The 20,107-nt window shown below is 41.2% G+C and overlaps 1 protein-coding gene across 1 annotated transcript in view; it reads right to left on the bottom strand.

Annotated features, from left to right (window-relative positions):
* DHX15 (DEAH-box helicase 15) overlaps positions 1 to 8,708 on the bottom strand; it is a 52,305-nt gene extending 43,597 nt beyond the window's left edge. The window contains exons 1-2 of the mRNA XM_081245488.1: positions 8,472 to 8,708; positions 1,968 to 2,403 (exon numbers count right to left, since the gene is read on the bottom strand). Coding sequence (XP_081101614.1) covers positions 1,968 to 2,403; positions 8,472 to 8,542 — 507 coding nt within the window. The 5' untranslated portion in view covers positions 8,543 to 8,708. The remainder of the gene's footprint in view (positions 1 to 1,967; positions 2,404 to 8,471) is intronic.
* Between the last annotated feature and the right edge of the window lie 11,399 nt (positions 8,709 to 20,107).

The following is a 20,107-nucleotide window of genomic DNA, read 5'->3' as shown; positions in this document are numbered from 1 at the left end:
CAAAAAGATAACCAAAAATGGCTAACTATTCTTAATGGTTTTGAGTCAAAGTTTAATAGGAGTATGTGGAAAAAGCATTTGCGTGAAATTCACTATTTACACTGTTGTTTCCCTTTGAATCCCCCAAATCCCTACAATCCTAGGTATCCATGTACCTTAAGTTTTAAAAAAAAAAAAAAAATACTAATCCAAAAAAATCACAAATCTTGTTTTGAGTTCACCTGCCCTTCTTCTCCACTAACTGCTACTAAATAAACTCATCTCTGAAATAAGGTTAATCATATAAGACCACAGAAGGGTAGTATGAAATAAATATAACTTTGGCTATGAGACAAAGGGATAGAGTTTTAAATACTGAACCCACCTATATCTACTGTGTAACCTAGGGCAACCCACTAAACCTCTCATAAATCAAAGCCTCACTTTGCTCATCTGGAAAATGGTGATTAACAACTTCCTTGCATGGCTGTTGAAAAACTTAAATGAGATAATACAAAGTACACAGTGCCTGGCTTTACCCAACTGCTGACTAAATGCGTGCTATTAATACTACACAAACTAGATAAGCCAGTTGAAATAATTATTAAAAATATAATATTAATAATCTTAGAGTTATATCTTTTCATGTATTTAATTCTTTAAATTTCCATAAAGTGATAAAAATAAACGAACAGTTTTAGCTTCCAACATTAGCATTACATTTCCTCCATTTAAAAAGAAAAACCATACTAAGGCTCAGTCTTATATAACAAGCGCCTCCAATCTGGGTTGCTATTGTAGCCTTCAAAATGTCTCTATGAAATACTCAAATTGATAGACTTGTGGCATTGTGTAACTTAAATTATACACATACAGGATAACCTGTATATGCAGTATGCTCAAATCTAAACATGTTCATAGGTACATAAACATGGAAAATCAGGCCCATAGGAAACACAACGATCATTTCTGTGTAAGTTACTATTAAATTCATTTCAACACTTTCCTGAATTTTCCAAATTTTCTACAATAGCCAGGGGCTGCTATTTTTGTAAAATCTAAGAAATTTTCTGATGGGTCAGGCTCAAGCATCTGAAAATGAAAATATGGTTACCTCACTCATAGCAAGAACATGCAAATTAAAAAATTACACTGAAATACCATTTTTCTCCTGTCAGATTTGCAAAAGTTCAAGTTCAGTAGTACACTCTAGTGGTTTCCCACATATGCTCTCATACATGCTCACGGAACGGTAAACTGATACATTCCCTATAGAAGGCTATTTGGCTGTACGTTCCACAATTATAATCCATCTTCTGACCCAGTAATTTCTACTTCTGAGAATTTATCCTAAAGATATACTTGCCCATGCAAAACCATTAGAAGCAGCCTAAATGTCTATAACATGGACCTAGTAAATAATGGCTCATCCACGTTTGAGAAATATCCTAAATATATTTCTAATACAACACCAACACGTGTGTTTAGTTCAGGGGTGGGGAGGACGGGGACACTACTGGATGGAGGTCTCAAGTAAAAAGACTTTACTTAGCTCTTCTTTTTTTTTAAAAAGAATAGATAATATTCACATAGTTCAAAACAATTATAAAAACAAAAACAAAGAAATGAAAATGACAAAAACAAAACCACTCTAATGGTTCAGCTCTCTCCACCCAAGCACTGGAAAACCTTGTGCCCCCAAATATGTACCACCCCAGATTCAAAGTGGGTGGGACAGTATCACTGCCATAATTTACGTAATAAAACTGGAAAAAAACAGCACCGCTGTTTTTCCAAAGAGACTCAGGAAAATAGGTACTTCCCTACAGGATTCCGACCCCGTAAGTCACTAAAAATTGCTAAACATAAAAGCAGCTATGCTTCAAAAAGTTCTGATAGCCAGTGAGAATAACAACCAGAACCAAATACGCAACATTTAGTAAACGTAAATGTTAATAAAGTACGTACTGTGGTATTCAATAACTCACCTGTGTTGTTTTACCAGACCCAGTCTCACCAACAAGTACAAAGGATTGATGTCTAACCAAAATATCTGTAAACCTATCCTTGTATTCCCAAACAGGGAGCTGAAGCCGTTTCTTCAGAATATCATAGTACCGAGGCGTATGGGGTAAGTTGGTAAATGGATTAATGCACTGTGGAAGTGATGTGTGTCCTGCATGTCCTGTGTGTGTAGAATGAGCAGAATGTGTTGAATGTGCTGAATGTGCCGAGTGGGTTGAGTGAGCTGAATGGGACGCTTTTAAAGGTGGTAATCCAGCACTGATAAGCATAGCATTCGTGGAAGCTCGCAATTCTTTCTCCTTTTCTTTCTCCCTCTCCCGCTCTCTATCTCCTCTATCTCGTTCTCGTTCTCGATCTTTAGACCGATCTTCACGATCACGGTCACGATCTCGATCCTTCCTAAAAAAATAAAATAAAATAAAAAAAATTTACAACTCAGATTCCAAATTTTATGCAAAATGTTCATAGCGGCGTTATAGTCACAAGAAAGTAAATGTCCAACAACCAAATAAACTGATATAAAACTCGAAGTATCAGAAACAATGAAAAAGAACTTGTAATCAAGGATTCTCCATGCCTCATCCATAAACATCTTTCCCTTCCTTAACGATGTTTCAAATTCTATTAAGGAACAGTCTTTTTCCACCTTTAGCCATCAGCTGAGATAACACAAGAACTCATTCTGCATGTAAAATCCTTTCCTTCTTAGAAATTAAAGACTGAGGGCAGTGTGGGAAAAAGGTAGGGACAAATTAGGCAAAAAGAGAATGGCATCAGAGTCTTTCCCAGATTCTCCTTTAGGTTACATTAAAAGGTATTTTCACACTGAAAGTATGTTCAAAATTTAGCAAGAACTAAGTCTTTTATTGCTTCTGGCCTCAAAGACAATTCCACCTCACATTACAGTAATACAAACAAAATTCAGAACAAAATTCTGAGTTAAAGAATTAGCAAGTTTGTTTTCCTAAGTTAACACTTCCCAAATTTTGTTCAAAATGCATACATTGCTCTATAAGGAAAACTAAAACTTTTTATTCTTGTTTTCATTGTTTACTCTTGCATGTATCCTTAACAGCAATAGTAAAAAACACTGGAAGTACTTTGTAAAACCTATGTATACTTTGATCATGCATAAAGTGAAAAGTAGCTCATTTAAAAACAAGCTTCGGGCTTTCCTGGTGGCGCAGTGGTTGGGAGTCCGCCTGCCGATGCAGGGGACGCGGGTTCGTGCCCCGGTCTGGGAGGATCCCGCATGCCGCGGAGAAGGCTGGGCCCGTGAGCCATGGCCGCTGAGCCTGCGCGTCCGGAGCCTGTGCTCCACAACGGGAGAGGCCACAGCAGTGAGAGGCCCGCGAACCGCAAAAAAAAAAAGCTTCACTGAACACTATTAAGTTGTTTAAAATGTTTAAATTATGCAGATGACCACCATATTAATCTCAGGTCATTTAGCCAATTCCAGTATCTACTTCTAGTTACTAGAGATGATCCCTAACCAGTAAGAATTTTAAAATTATCTACGCTTATTCATTTTACTAATCTAGTTTACTTCAGACTAAATCCTATAGCAGACAAGTGTGCCACAAGGTGTTTGGACTCAGATTTGAAACAGTGAGGCAACATGGAACCATGACACAAGCTGCTAAACATGTCATGTTCCTTATCCATAACACACAAAAGACATACAAATTTCCCATGCCTCAATTATCAGTAGCAGACTAGGGAAGAACATTCATTCTGATGTAATGGCACATCAGCTGGGCAACAGTTACTCCCCTTCGTAGAATACAGCTAAATTGCTGAGCCCAGCATGAGTTAGGATGGTTCCCCAATTACAAAAATAGTAAACAGACCAATTATATTTGATATTGTCCCTTCTAAAATAAATAATTCTATTCCACAGGAACTTGCCTAAATAGAGAAAAGCCTTATTATATGTACACAAATATTCATACACACATATATTTTTTACATATATATAATCTTTTCATATATGTAGATATAAAAAGCTATTCTCCTTTCCCCCAACCCAATGTTCACCTTCTACAGAATTACAGGACAGACAAGCTAGGATCTAAGCTTCTCATCTCATCTGGCATGAACAGAAAGAAATCAAAGGAACCTAAAGGATAACCTACTCAGCATACAAAATAAAGTCCCCTAACTCAGAACTTAAGGTTCCTGGCCTATCTTCGCAATATACCGTCAACCATCCTTTCTTTGCTTCTCTCTTTCTGTTCCAGTTTAAGGTGCTTGTAATTAAATAAGTATTTGCACAGCCCCAAAATGTGAATGAGAAAAAGTTTACAACAGGATAGTTAGATATGTGTCCAGCAAAGTGAGAAGCACTGTAGTCAGGAATGTATTCAAAGACTAGACATTTTATAGTTCATAGAACATAAAGAATCCTTAAAGAACATCTGGTCTAAATAATACATGTTTTTCAAGGGCCTACTTCACCAGAAACTTTATTACCAAAAATAACTGCAACAGAGGAAGCATAAAATACATTCTGAAGACACAAAAATTAACTGCTGACCATGAATTGGGGTTTAACTCTAGTATAAGAGTAAAAGGAGCATGAGCACCTAGATCACAGTTGCATAACCACTGGAAAGGTATAAGCCTCAATTTACTAATCTGCAAAGCGAGAAGTATTAATAAAATAGTCTCTTAAATTAAAATAAGAAAGCAAATTCAATCACCTAGAAATGTTGCCTGTGATTCAAACTATCTACCTTCAACAGGAAAGGGAAGATAAAAATTAAGGGTCAGTTGGGGGGGCCCTCAAACCCACTGCTTCATAAATATATGCAGAATATTGTGTATATGCATGTTTTCTTTTTTAAACAAGCACCTTTATTATAAAGGAGTTTGTTACTTAGAAGATTTACTAATCGAGGTATAATGCTTAAAAAACTAATTATCAAAGCCGTGATCACTTAGCCACAATACTGGCAGGGAGAGACACAACAAGACACAGTTGTTTAGCACGTGGTTCAGTATTTTATCTCAGCTTAATCCTGGCTCAGCATTTAAGCTAACTATATGACCACATTTATTTCTTTCCTCATCTTTAAAAAGCTCTTGTGGGGTACTGCAAGGGTTAAATGAGTTAATATATGTAATATGCTTAAAGTAGTGCCTGGTACATAATAAATGCCCAATAAACATTGGTTATCATTTATTTTTTAAATTTAAAACACCACATTAAAATTCTACATGGAGTAACAGATACTAAAGAAATGCTAATGAAGATGTAAATTGGTTATCAAAATCAGAGTATTTTAAACAAGCATTGCTTTTAATCTGGTAATCTCACTTTCAGGGACTTCTAGGGATATAAGTACACATAAGGATGTTCATCACACTTTTCACTTGTAAGACTAGGAAACTACCAAAACATCAGTGCACAGAAAATTGGTTAAATAAGTTTGATACCCCTTTACAAGTGGAATACTATGCAGCCAATGAAAAGAATAATGTATATTCATTCCACAGTTTATGACATATTTCTGGGTGAATTTTTAAAAATCAAAGCACAAATAATATATTAAAAGATTCTACTGGTATCAAATAGAATACCTGTGAATAAATACGCAGAGATCTAAAAAATTTTTCATCAGGGATTAAATAAAGATGGGGATGAAGATTTCTGATAATTTTTTTTCCCTTTTCTTTATATCTTTATGAATGGACGTTTCTTATGTTCCCTGGGGCAAGTTACTTAACCTCATCACATAACTGCAGTGAAAACCTGTTTATAAAGCACCTGAAATATCGTTTTGGGAACACTGTATGTATGTTATCTTATCTATGTTTCACATTTTTAATTGAAAAAATTCTTATCAGGCAGTAATATCAGAAACTAACATCAAAGTGAAAACTGTCCCTGTTTTCAAATTTTTTTTCCATATTTCAACAGTAAGTTGTCTTTTGGTTAATAATTTTACAGAAAATGTTGTGGGAAAAATGGAAAAAGGAATAAGGTCAGTATGTAACAGAAACCTTCAACTTCTCTACCTGTTTCCAAACTTGAAATATATCAAGAGTAAATAAAGCCATATATAGTTTGGGAGCATGAATTTGAGTAAAATCTCTCACTGAATTACCTTCCCTTCTGAGTAGCGGGGAAAATGGGACATCCATGTTTGGCAGTGGAGTTCACAAGACTGACAGGCCTACCCTCTCAGGTAAAACCACCTGTTACTTAGCAGGGCTTAAAAAAAAAAAAAAATCTACAAGATTGCATGACAGTCAACAAAGGTAACTTTTTAAATTATTAAATATGGAAAAAAAAACCTAAGCACTAATAAACACTCCAAGCCCACTGCTAAAGAAAGTTCTATCAGAAATGACATTCAGGTGACATAGAAATGAGTATACAAATGTCCCTCCAAAATATCTCAGAACTTGAGCTTTATTCCAAAGATGAACTCTCGCTCATTTACAGGTAGATGTCATATATAATATCCAAGAGAATCAAAAGGTCACCATCAAAGACTTAAAAAGTCCACATTTTTACTAAGGATGTCGGATTTGCAAGGAAAGGGGAACAAACCATGTACATATTATGTGCCCGCTAATCCCCAAAAAAGCATTTAAATGGTGCACATACACACAAATATTAGTAAGTGAATTCATTCCTTCCCCGTATATTTTTTTCCAATCTGAATTCTGTGAGAGGCATTAGTTGCATCTTAGCCAGATGACAAGCAATTTATTTTTGCTTCACAGGAACAAAGAACCAAGTGTTCCCTACTTTACCAACCCATTGTAAATGTCATTAAAATAGGCTGTAATGACTCTTAACTACAGTCACAGTCTGTGTGCTGTATTGGAAAAAGCAAAAGGCTAACATTGAAAATTAAAAGATCAAGGTTCTAGATCCACCTGTAAACTGTAAGGTTGCACAAGCCACCTTAACAACTCTGGGTCTCCATTTCTCATCCCTCGAGTGGAGCCGAGTATACTCTCTTTAAAGTCACTTCCAGCTCTAAGGAGCCTGTGACTTGTAGCTCAAATGTGCTAAAGTTCTGCTGTGTGTGCTGGGGTGAGGGAGAGAAAGTTGACATAGAACACCGTAAACTAAAAAATTTACACGATTAAACTGTTACATATTTATGCTTTCCATATTCAATATACGGAAAGCCACCAAAAAGTATACCCCATCCTGGCTTATACTCCCCAGACACAGACATCTCAATCAACCGAAAGGAAGGACTTTGAGTGAACAAAAGTTATACGGACTTGACAGTGATTCTGCACACGTACACACACAATAAAACGCAAAATTATGCAAAGTATTGAAGATATTCAGACTTTCATGTCTCTGCCTGAATTATCCAAATAAATCTCTGTACTTCAGGAACGAAAAGTACACACTGGACAAGAAATGATTTTGATGCAATTGCTAAGGTTAACTGTTAAATTCCTCTGCACCTTTAAGAAAAGGTAAGTAGAAAGGAATCTGAAACACCACGGGCGTGGTCTATTTCAACTCCAAAGCAACCTCCCGACGGCCGATATTTTGCCGTAAACACTAAAAACTTTTGAAAAGGGCCTTCTCATTTCAAAAGCTACCTAGGAACGAGGGCGGGGGAGGGACACAGAAAACAAGAATTTATTGGATAAAAAGAATGCCTTCTAATTGCTATCCCGGGGATGCCCAATAACTACTGTTTCGGCCAAAGCAGGAAATAAAGGAGATGGCGGGAGCGTGGGCAGAGAGCGGAAGTTTGCCTAGTATCTACTTTGAAGTGTTTGAATGGACCGAGGCACGCACTCTCCCGCCAAAGTATAAACTCCGCGGCTCCAAACCACCAGCCCTCCAGCCCATCAGGTATACTCCACGTTTTCCTTTCTCCCGGCTGGCCCTCTACTCTCCCCTCCCCCGAGAACTCTTCGTCCGCACGCCTCACTCTACTCCCAGCACCTCCACCCGAGCCTACACCAGAATCCACGCGCTTCGCTCACTTTCCGGCCTCCGCTTCTCCCCTTGCTGGGCGCCCAGCCGCCCCCCAAGGCCCTCTCCCCGACCCCGCTGGCTGAGAAGTACCTGGTGCCCTTGGAAACGATTACTCCCGCCGCGCCCTCCCCCACCCTCTCCCCAGGCTCCAGGCCTTTCCAGGAGCCCAGGCCACGAGGTCCGCGGTTCCCTCCCGTCCGCTCCCCTCGAAGTGAGTCTTGCTCGACTCCGCCCGGGGAGGAGGCACCCTACTGGCCACGACAGGCCTCTCCGCTCTCCCGACTGGGCCGGGCGGCCACCGCGCCACTCAGCTCCCCGCGCCCTTGCCGGGCCGAACGCCTGGGGGTCCGCTCTCCCGCGCCCCGCCGCCAGTGATCCGAGCCCAGAGGGAAACAAAAGGGTCGGGGCCCGTGGCCCGCTCGGCCTAGCCCTCCCTGGCCCGCTCCCGGCCGGGACCCCAACAAAGCCTGAGCTCCTGCCTCGCGCCCCCGGCCTGGCTTACCCATCGGTCCCCGCACGCTTCTTGCCGGAGGGGTAATCCTCCCCCAGGTCCAACCGGTGTCGCTTAGACATCTTCGGACTCTTCGAGCGGGCGGTTACGAAGGAAGAAACAAAGAGAACCTAGCGGCTCTATCGGTGCAGTCGAAGGCAGCTACAAAACTCTGGAGGACCCCCACCCCTCCCGCTACAACAGCCTACACCGTGCGGCCGGAACCAGGAGCTAAAATGGCGGCGGCGACGAGGGCTGGGCCTGCGCGCGCGCTTCCGCGGTATGCTGTGCGTGCGTGCGTGCGTGCGTACGTACGTACGTACGTGCGTACGTGATGCTCGCGCACGCATAGGAGGGGGGAACTCCAGCCCCGCCCACCGCCTCGTTGACCCGCCCTTCTTCCGCCCTCCGTCTGGCAGGCACATTCCGCCCTCTGGGCGGGTGCTAGGCGGGCTGGGCCCTTGGTCCCTTCACGGCCCTCTGATTTAGGAAATTGAGAGAAGAGGAAGTCTAATCCTAGTTAGGAAATCCTATCCATCTGTATTACCCTGGCATTAGGGGAATCTGAGACCCACAGAGGTTGAAAAACTAATCGAGATTATACAGCTGTTAAGGGACAGAGCCAGGATTGGTACCCAACTATAACTCCTGATCTAGCACTTGAAGCCACTGACCAGACATTCTCAATTGCAGTGGGGAAACTGAGGTGAGAAAATGTCAAGACTTACCACAATGCATTTTGCCTTTTTTTTTTAATGTTTATTTTATACTATAGTTGATTTAACAGTTTGCCACTTTTTACCAAGCACGGACAGATTGCACTCAACCTATTGATGTTTTTACTGGAATAGGGAAAATTGGCAGTAAGGGCGTAACTTTTTCCTGTGTGCATATTATGTGCTTCCACGGTGTTAACCGTACCTCTATTCTCATTCTTACAGTAACCTTGCAAAGTAGGTGTTATTTAATAGAAGTGGACACCAACACTGAGAGAGGTTATGTCACACAGCCATTAGGGCTGTCCCTAAAGCCATAGCAAATTGTTGGGGCAGAATGACTTTATGACTTTTGTGACTCTCTCCCCCCAGAACCTATCTGCTTGCTCAGTTGCATTCATTCCCAGAAGAAGCACACAAGAAAAAGATTTGTGAACCAACCCAAGCTGGGTGATCTATGTAGTTTGCGCAGTGGTCATTTGGATGCCCTGGAAGACCATATTAGGGTTCTTATCCAGTCCTCAGAATTGCAATCTCTAAGGTTAAATACAACTCTACAATTGCAGCCTATAAAGAGAATTCTTTTTTTTTTGTACGAAATGCACATTCCAAAGTCAGCCCAAATAAAAGTGAGTATCTTCACTTATAAAATACCCAGTACAACTTTCTACCCTAAAAGTACATTAACAGCATATTGACTTTTGTTGGCGATCATGATGCATAATCACTGAATTGTAAACCTGGAAGGGTTTCCAGCTGATCTTCTCTTTCTGCTTCATTTTTCAAATGAGGAAATCTAAGCCCTGTGATGACCAGGTTCACCAGTTAGTGTCAATGTCAGAATTAAAATCCAGATTTCACTCTCACATTTCCAGGCTCAGGTCTCCAGTTTCCCAGTTTGAGGGATACTATAAAGTGCTCTAAAATTTTGGAGAAACAATGAGGGAAAAGCTTAGAATCCTACCTGCAGAAATGCTCCACCCTAAGAGGCATCAGCCTGTCATAAATGAGCAAGGAAACTTGGTAAAGGAGGAACTGAAATCAAAGTGATAAGACTTCTTCCTTGGGTCTAGTGTATATTTAAAGAAAACTGTAACCTAATCAATTGTGTTGTGACCTGAACGACTGAAGAGAGGCTGTATTTCCCTAAGTATAGTGGCCTTTCTGGAATCTACAACAGGGGAGCAAAGGGCCAGAATCTGCCAGGATGTTTACACTCTCTGTGAGGAGGGGTAGAGTTCTGGATCTGAATGACTCATACTGGATTTTCAGGCAGAACGGTCCCTAGAATAGAGAAGAGCTATCCACCAGCTCCCCTACAGCTTCCCAGAAATGTTGCCAGAGGAGATTTCCTTTACTCTTACTCTACCAGACAACTCTCCAGTCTATTATTTGGTCTATGGCATGACTTTACTCACCTAGAGGGAATGTCTTATGCAGCTAACCAACTCCAGGTGTCAAACCAGAGGTGTCTCCCAACCTAACTTAATAAATAATATTAGGTAACACATATAACACACACATATACTGGGTCCCGCACACTGTTTCTTATATATCTATTAACCTATCAGATCCTTACAGAACTTTAAGCTGGGTGCTATGAGTTAGACTTCTTTACAGGTGAGGAAACTGATGCGCCAAGAAGCTGAGTATTGTGGCCAAGATGACAGTTTTGGATTCATTCCAGAACAGTCTGTGTGCTTAAGGGGTACACAGTAGTGCTGCTGATAAGGAGGCATTCTTATTCCACATTATTCTCCTAGGGTTTCGTTACTGAGGATAAGTTTCCCCAGTCAGACAGACTCAATGTGAACTGATAAATTTCTACATTGTCAAAGGGGAGGACACGTTCACGGAGCTCTCAATGAACGGGTCAGGATTTAAAAGACGAACCCACTCTGTCTCCAGAGCCACGTGATTTACCACTGCACTTTGTCACTATTATCTATGCCTTAATTACTTCATTTACTTATTCACTCAACAAATATTTATTAAACTCCCATGCCAGGCATTGAATTAAGTGCTGGGAAAAAGAGAAGAACAAAATAGCCATAGTTCCTGCCTTCATGACACTTATCAGAGGGAGAGAGGCAGGCATTAAACAGATAAATACACAGGTAACTATATCTGGTAAGTGTTTTTAGGCCATGCAAAGGGAACAGGCACTGTGAGAGCATATAACAAGTGGCCCTCATCTAGAGTGAAGGTTAGGGAAGACCTCTCTGAGAAAGGGACATTTAAACAAAGAGCAGAAAAAACAGTACAAATTGGTCAGGCAAAGAGGTAAGAAAACATTTCCAAGCAGAGGAAGCAGCCTGTGCAAAGGCCCTGAAACTTTCAAAATTCAGGTGCAATCCACAGACAGAGAGAGCATGAGTGCAATGAGATGAGGAAGACATGATCCTGCAGATGCAAGAGGGGGCCGTTTCACGCAGAGCCTGAGTTGTCTGCTAAGGATATTAAGACTATCCTTCCCAAGAGCAATAGGAAGACATCAAAAAGACTTAATTGGGAAAATATGATCACTTGTGAGGATTTGCCAGGATCAACCGGCCAATCTCTCTTTTTGAATTCTTTTTAGTTGCAAAATGCTTACAAATTCAAAACAATCTTCAGTAGTGCTTTTAATCACCCTGTCCTCCCTCCACCATTTAATAGAAACTGTAACAAAGTGTAGTGGGCACTATGACTTGCCATAGAAATTCTGCTTCAAGAATGAAAGACATCCCTCAGTTTCTACGAGTGCTACTTGCAGATGGTACTCAACTGTCTGCTCCCTTCAGGAATTTCCTTGGTTAAAGAGAGCTGCCTGGGACTTCCCTGGTGGTCCAATGGTTAAGAATCTACCTTCCAGTGCAGGGGATGCAGGTTCAATCCCTGATCGCGGAACTAAGACCCCACATGCCGCAGGGCAACTAAGCATATGCGCCGCAACTACTGAGCCCACACACTCTGGAGCCCACACACTACAGCTAGAGGAGCCCACACGCCACAACTACTGAGCCTGCACCCTCTGGAGCCCATGCTCCACAACTAGAGAGAAGCCCGTGTGCCAAACAAAGAGCCCAAACACTGCAACAAATGTCCTGCATGCTGCAACTAAGAAGCAACACAGCTAAATAAATAAAGAGAGCTGCTCAAGGGCAGCCTGAAGACGTGGAGGTATAAACACCTGATCCCTTTATGTAACTAGGAACAACCATGAGCTTTGGCGCATCAGAGCTCCCTGTGGGATCAGCTGAGGCTGTTATTATTTATGACAGTGTCTCTTGTACCACCATGCATTTTGGCCACTAACCACCCGGAGTTAGCTCAGATGCCATGATTTAAGGGCACAGTCTCCAGTAAGACTGTCCTTACTCCAGATGCCATCCACAAGCTCAGGGACCCACAGGCTACCTGTACTTCTGACCAACTGGCTACAAATTTGGGGTTTCCCACAACCTACTCAGGTTCAGTAATTTGCTGGAATAATGATTCACAGAACTCAAGAAAGTGCTATATTTATGATTACAATTTTATTATTAAGGATACAAATCAGAATCAGCCAAATGAAGAGATACATAGGGTAAAGCCTGGGAGGGTCCTAGACACAGAGCTTCTGTGCCCTCTCTCTGTGGAATTAGGACATGTCACCCTCCTGACACATCAAGGTGTTGTTCACAAACCAGGAAGCTCCACTGAGCTTCAGTGTCCTGAGTTTTTATTGGGGTTTCATTACACAGCCATAATTGATTGAATCACTGGCCCCATGATGGAACTCAATCTCCAGCCCCCTTCCCCTCCCTAGAGGTCCAGAACCTAGGCTGATGTCACATGGCTGAAAGCCTCAACTCTTTTATCACATGGCTGGTCTTTCTGGCATGACCAACCCTCATCCTAAATCATCTCATTAGCATAAACTCAGGTGTGGTCCGAGGACCCACCATAAATAACAAACTCACTCCTATCCCATGGGAAATTCCAATGGTTTAGAAGTTGCCTCCCAGGAACCAGGGACAAAACCAGTCAAATTCTTTATTATACAACAGCATCACAGCCTAATTTTTCCCTCTGTCTGATCCTACTTTTATGCCTTTCCTTCCACTAGTGTACTCCTTAATAAACTCCCAGAACACTAATCTTTGCTTCAGAGTCTACTTTTCATGGAACCTGACCTAAAAGCTTTGGTGCCAGGAATGGTCCAAGAAAGAAGACACTATGATTGAATGTTGGAGTTGGCCACCAATTTCATTGGCTGGCAATGAATCAGTGGCAGGTGGAACATAGCTACCACAAGAAAGCAGGGCAATTGTTAAAGCTTTCAACTGTGGTGTACTGGGCAAGATCAGGCACTGTTGCCAAAGTATAGGGGAAATAGTATCTATTCTGTAAGACCATTGGGATTTGATTGGCTATTGCTAAGTAGACTTGATACTTTGAAGAGAGATAATGAAAGGCTGAGTATGATTAATCTGCAAGTCAAAGCTCAGTATGAAAGCCAGAAGATCTTCTGGAAGCATGTAAAGAGGTTCTCATCTCCTGCAGTGGGAAGACAGAGAAAACTGAGGACAGATCCCAGGACTTAACTGTAACAGTAACAGAAAGCCAAGTGGAAACTTCCAAAGAAGATTAAACTCTCCATTTAGGCAGGCATGATATTTCAAGAGTAGATCCCTGTTTGGGAAAGAGTGGGACTCTGACACATGGGATGAGGACATTTAGGTCAATATACATGAAAAATCTTGAACCCTAAATTCTCTACAACCTGCTGAGTCTGCCAAAATGCCCCACTACTTCCTATTAAAAGCTAGTGCTCCTTCCTTGTGAGATAATGAGAGGCCTTCTGTGCAAGATAACATGCACTTCCCTCAGGAGGCACCCCCCACATTACCTGCTGATCACTAGGCAACGATTAGAATTAAGTCACGATATATGATATTCCACAGACATTCTAAGGCTGATAATATTGGAAAGCAACCCCAAAGAAGTTGTAGAACCTACGCAACAAGTACCAACAGAAGCCAGGGAAGTATGCATGTGATTGAATTCTGAAGGTTCTGGATAAAAAGAGAAGAGGGAGGCGGAACATAAAGTCCAATGAGGGAGAATTTATCAATTTGGGTGTACTCTCCCAGGATACGGGTTCGCACAAGAACCCCAGATGATGGCGTGAACACACTCAAGATGTCATCTAGAAGCATGGCAAAAACAATGGCCCAAACTACATCAAGTAAGGTAGAAATGCCAGAACTGCTGTGGTTGACAGTGTAAGGGGGGATTAAACAGCTCAGGTAAGTGAACATGCTAGAGCGAAAATACTTACATAAAGCTGGAAAACTCAGCAGACGAATATATTCCACAGAAAAGTTCAGAGGATACACCACTTAGCAAATCAAAAAGGAATTTCGGGTGAGAGGCATCATCATCACTCATAAATTCAGTGGTGGCTGTCATCGTAGTCCAGGGCTGAAGATAGAAGATGACATTTCAGAGCTGGACGTCCTGAGAGAGGTAGAGGTGATAGCACCCTGTAACGCAGAGGTCTTATATGGTGGCATTGAAACATCCGGAACCAAGTGGATGCTATAAGGTACGAGTGCAGCCAAGGGGGCCTGACCCACAGAATTATGGAGACGGTAAATAGAACAAGGCATCTAAGGCAAAACAGATGGACAACCGTCAAAGGAAGTCCTCAATCCGAACAACCAATATAAATCAAGGGTGCAAGATCAGGAGGTTAAAGAAAGTTGCCCCAGTGAAAATTTGCCCAGTTTCTGGACCTGAACTATGTCAAAAACCAAATTCTTCACACTGAGTAAAACAAAGCAGAAAGATGAGTTTATTGAAAGCCTTTTGACCTGCAAGGTGAGACACTCAGGGCTACCAGAGCAATGAATTCTGAGTTGCTCACAGACAAAAGGGTTTTTTTGGGGGGGGGCGGTAAATGCAGAAGTTATTTGGATTTTTCAGCTGATTGGTTGCCTGGTGGTCTTCTTCCTTATTTTGATCAGGGGAACAAGGAAATCCAAAGATGGCATGAATAGACTTGGCATTTGGGGACTGGCCCGCATCCCCTGCTGATTTCTGAGAAGAGCTGTAAATTCCTGCAACTTATGTTAGGTAAAGTTAAGTTTCATTTTTCTTTAATGAACCTGAATTATCCAACTCCATTTTGTCCCTAACATAAGTGACTCCATTTTAGTTTGGGGTTTACAACCAGTTTTTGGACCTGGAATACATTAATTAAGGGAGAAATATGTTCCTAGGAGAAAGAACTCTACAACACCATAACAGTGTATTCAGTAGTCATTCCCCGAGTCCTTTCCTTAATGGATCTGTAGCCATTTGCTTATGTAGCCATACACTGGGAAAAGAGACTACCCAAACATTTCAAGGACAATTGCATATAGAACCTGAACTGACATTGACACTGAGAGATTCCAAGTGCCTGTATGGACTCCGTTAGAGTGGGGGCAGATGGGAGCCTGGAATGGAGGTCTGGCCCAGGTCCAGCTTGTAGCAGTTTTCCTGGATCCTCAAACACACCCACTTGTCATGTCCCCAGTCCATAAATGTATCAATACACTTAAGAATAGACATCCTTGGTAGTTTGCACAACCCCCCATATTGAATTTTTGGCCTGTAAGGAGTAAGAGCTATCATAGTGGGGAATGCCAAGTAAAGGCTTATGAAACCATCCCCCCCATCTCAGCCAAGATACTAAATAAAGAACAACCTGGGGAGGAATTTCCACTTACACCGCCAGCATGTAAAGAGCTTAGAAGTTATCACTCCCGTTCTTAGAAGAAAAGGCTGAACAAACTGAAAGCCCTTGGCTTTTCTTGAAACCATTAGAAAACTGAGGTTGCAGGGTAAACTGCCACCCTGAACTCTGGAGAGACAGGCAAGTTCAAAGAGTCATAGCAAAGATGTGATTACCTGGAGCAGAAGCCACTGGAGCCATACCTGGTTGGAATGCTCACCTCAGTGGTCATTTTGACAAATTGCTAATGGCTGAGTGGAGACTATCTAGAGAGTGAAAAACTCTTGTGGGCCTCGGTCTTAGGTGGGCTTTCACACTCCAGTGGGTTTTACCTCCAGGAATCCCACCAAGTTTTCACAATAAAGAGCCAAGAAAGATACTCTTGTGGCTCCGGAAGAGATGGGGAAGAGCAACCATTGTGAAATATACCCAGAACATTCTCCATAGCAAGAGCTTACTTTCCAGGAGGGGAAAAAGGCTCTTACCAGAGCCTTCCCACCTGGCTGGAGGGCATTTCTCCCACTCCAACCCCTTCTAGCCTTCCTGTTTTATCTAAGAGCGTAAAAAAAAAAAAAAGAAAAAGCTAAGAAAGGCTTGTGAAGGTCACAGCTCAGGAACACAGGCCCATTAAAAGATAGATTCAGTGATAAGATTAGAGAACACATCCCCTGCCCACTCCTTACCACCACCCCAGCAGGGCTCCAGTGTAACAGTACAACACGATTAGCACTGAAAGAGCTGCAAGATGAGGACTCAAACTGAGGATGATGATTCCATAGGGAAACCATAGCCAACCTGGAAGACTAAACAAGGACAACAGAGGAATTTGACACCTCTAGCACCTACAGGTACAGTAAACATTCAACACAGCCCAACTTCTGCCAGACTAACATAAAACCTCACACTAAAGACCTACTGTTTACTTCAGCCCCTGTTACCCAATACATCATGCTGGCTTTCAAGAAAAAATTACAAGGCTTGCTTAAAAAACAAGAGAAAACATAGTCTGAAAAGACAAAGCAAGTACTGGAACCAGAATCAGATATGACACAGATTTTGGAATTATCAGACAGGGAATTTAAAATAACTCTGATTAGTATGCTAAGGGCTTTAATGGAAAAAGTGGATAACGTGCAAGAGCGGATTAACATAAGCAGGGTAATACAAGTAGAGAAGTGGAAACTCTAACAAAAGAATGAAAAGGAAATGTTAAAAGTAAAAAACATTGTAACAGAAATGAAGAATGCCTTGCAAAAAATATTAACAGAAGTTCTTCAGGGAAAAGGAAATGATATAGGTCAGAAACTCAGATCTACATAAAGAATGGAAGAGTATTAGAGAAGGAATAAAAGTAAAATAAAATCTTTTATTTTATTTTATTTATATTTTATTATAGCAAATGGATAAGTTAAATGAATGACAGCAATGTTATAAGGGATGCGAGGGAGGAATTGGAGATATTCTGAGTTACCTGCAATAACTTAGTATGCATGAAGCAGTGTAATGTGATTTGAAGATGGACTTAGATAAGTTAAAATGTATATTGAAAAGTCTAAGCCTACCACTAAGTTTTTTTGGAAGTATAATTGATATGCTAAGAGAGGAGATAAGATGAATTCATATAAAATGTTCAATTAAAACCTGAGAAGGCAGAAAAATAGGAGGTGAAAAAAGAAACAAAGAACAATTGCAATGAATAGAAAACAGTTACAAAATCAACTGAAGGAAACAACAAGAAACAAACAACCCACTTAAAAAAATGGGTAAAGGACTTGAACAGACATTTCTCAAAAAAAAGATACACAGATGCCCAATAAACACATAAAAAGATGCTCAACATCACTAATCATTAGGGAAATGCAAATCAAAATCACAATAAGAAATCACTTCTACACCTGTTAGGATGCCAATTATAAAAACAAAAAAACAGAATATAACAAGTGTGGGACTTCCCTGGTGGCACAGTGGATAAGACTCATTGCTCCCAATGCAGGGGGCCTGGGTTCAATCCCTGGTCAGGGAAGATCCCACATGCATGCCACGACTAGGAGTTCACATGCCACAACTAAAGAGCACACCTGCCACAACTAAGGAGCCCACATACTGCATCTAAGGAGCCCCCCCCGCTGAAACTAAGACCTGGTGCAACCAAATAAATAAATAAATAAATATTTTCTAAAAAAAAAAAGAAAGAAGCTCTTAAAAAAAAAAAGAATATAACAAGTGTTGGCAAGAAATTGAAACACTTGTGCATTGCTGTTGGGAATGTAAAATGGTGCAGCCACCATGGAAAACAGTGTGACGAGTACTCCAAAAATTAAACATAGAATTACCATATGATTCAGCTGTTCCTCTTCTGGGTATATATGCAAAACAACTGAAAGCAGGGACTTGAACAGACATTTGTACATCCATGTTCATAGCAACATTATTTCACAATAGCCACAAGGTGGAAATAACCCAAATGTTCATTGATAGATGAATGGACAGAGAAAATCTGGTTTATATATACAATGGAATTTTATTTAACCTTAATAAGCCATGAAAATCAGACCGTCTATAATATAGATGAATCTTGAAGACATTATGCTGAGTGAAATGAGATGTGGCGATTAATGGCGGTGGAGGTTGCACAGCAATTTGAATGTACTAAATGCCTCCGAACTGGACACTCACGAATGGCTGAAACAGTGAATTCCGTGTTATGCAGTCATCCCTTGGTATTTGAGGGGGAGTAGTTCCAGGATCCCTGTGGCTACCAAAATCCACAGATGCTCAAATCCCTTATATAAAATGGTGTAATATCTGCATATAACCTACGCGATCCTCCCGAATATTTTAATTAATTAATTAATTAATTTAAACCAATGCTAATTTTTAAAAATTTATTTATTTATTTTGTTTTTGGTTGTGTTAGGTCTCTGGTCACTGCACGTGGGCTTTCTCTAGTTGCGGCGAGCAGGGGCTACTCTTCGTTGCGGTGCATGGGCTTCTCATTGCGGTGGCTTCTCTTGCTGTGGAGCACAGGCTCTAGGTGCACGGGTTGTCACTAGTTGGGGCACGCAGGCTCAGTAGTTGTGTCTCACAGGCTCTAGAGCGCAGGCTCAGTAGTTATGGCTCACAGGCTTAGCTGCTCCATGGCACGTGGGATCTTCCTGGACCAGGGCTTGAACCCGTGTCCCCTGCATTGGCAGGCGGATTCTTAACCACTGTGCCACCAGGGGATCCCCCTTCCATATATTTTAAATCATCTCTAGATTACTTATAATACCTAATACAGTGTAAATGCTGTGTAAATTGTTGTAAATACAATGTAAATGCTATGGAAATAGTTGCCAGAATGTGGCAAATTCAAGTTTTGCTTTTTGGAATTTTTTTCAAATATTTTCCATCCACCATTGGTTGAATTTGTGGATGCAGAACCTATGGTTATGGGGGGCCAACTGTATGTGTTTTACAACCCACATTTTCAAAAAACTGAGAGAAAAAAGGTAAATATGGTTGCCTCCCTTAAAGACCTAAGAGATGGATGGGTGGTGGTTCCCATCATACCTCTGTTTGATTTACCAGTCTGGCCTCTACAAAATCCAGACAAATCCTGGAGAATGGCAATGGACTATCACAAATCTAACCAAATAGTATCCCCAATTGCAGCTGCTGTGTCAAGTATGTTATCTTTGCTAGAGCAGATTAGTAGGGACTCAGGTACATGATATGTGGCCAGTGATCTGGCAAATCGACTCTTTTTCTATCCCCTATCAAAAAAAAAGAGTCAGAAATAATTGACATTCCTTTGGAATGTGCGACAATATCCATTTATAGCCTTGTCCTTAAGCTATGTTAACTCTTTGTCCTCTGTCATAACATAGTCTGAAGAGACATGGACCAGCTGGACATCCTGCAGAGTATCACACTGGTCCAGTAAATTTATGACATCATGCTAGTTGGATCAAAAAACAAGCAGTTGCTAGGATATTGGAGGCCTTGGTAATTTACATGCATCCTCAAGGGAGATGAACTCTAAAAGACTCAGGAGCCTGCCACATAAGTATTTTTTCAGAGTCCAGTGATCTTGAGTATGCTGGGGCATCCCTTCTAAAGTAAAAGAGAAATCACTGCATATTGTAGCTCCCATCATGAGCAAGGCAGCACAATCCCTGCCAGGTAGACCTCTTCAGGCTCTAGAA

The sequence above is a fragment of the Mesoplodon bidens genome (assembly GCF_964165515.1).
Source record: "Mesoplodon bidens genome assembly, chromosome: 1".
In the NCBI taxonomy this organism is placed as follows: domain Eukaryota; kingdom Metazoa; phylum Chordata; class Mammalia; order Artiodactyla; family Ziphiidae; genus Mesoplodon; species Mesoplodon bidens.
Note: the sequence above shows the minus strand (reverse complement) of the source record. Positions and strands in the feature narration are given on the sequence as shown.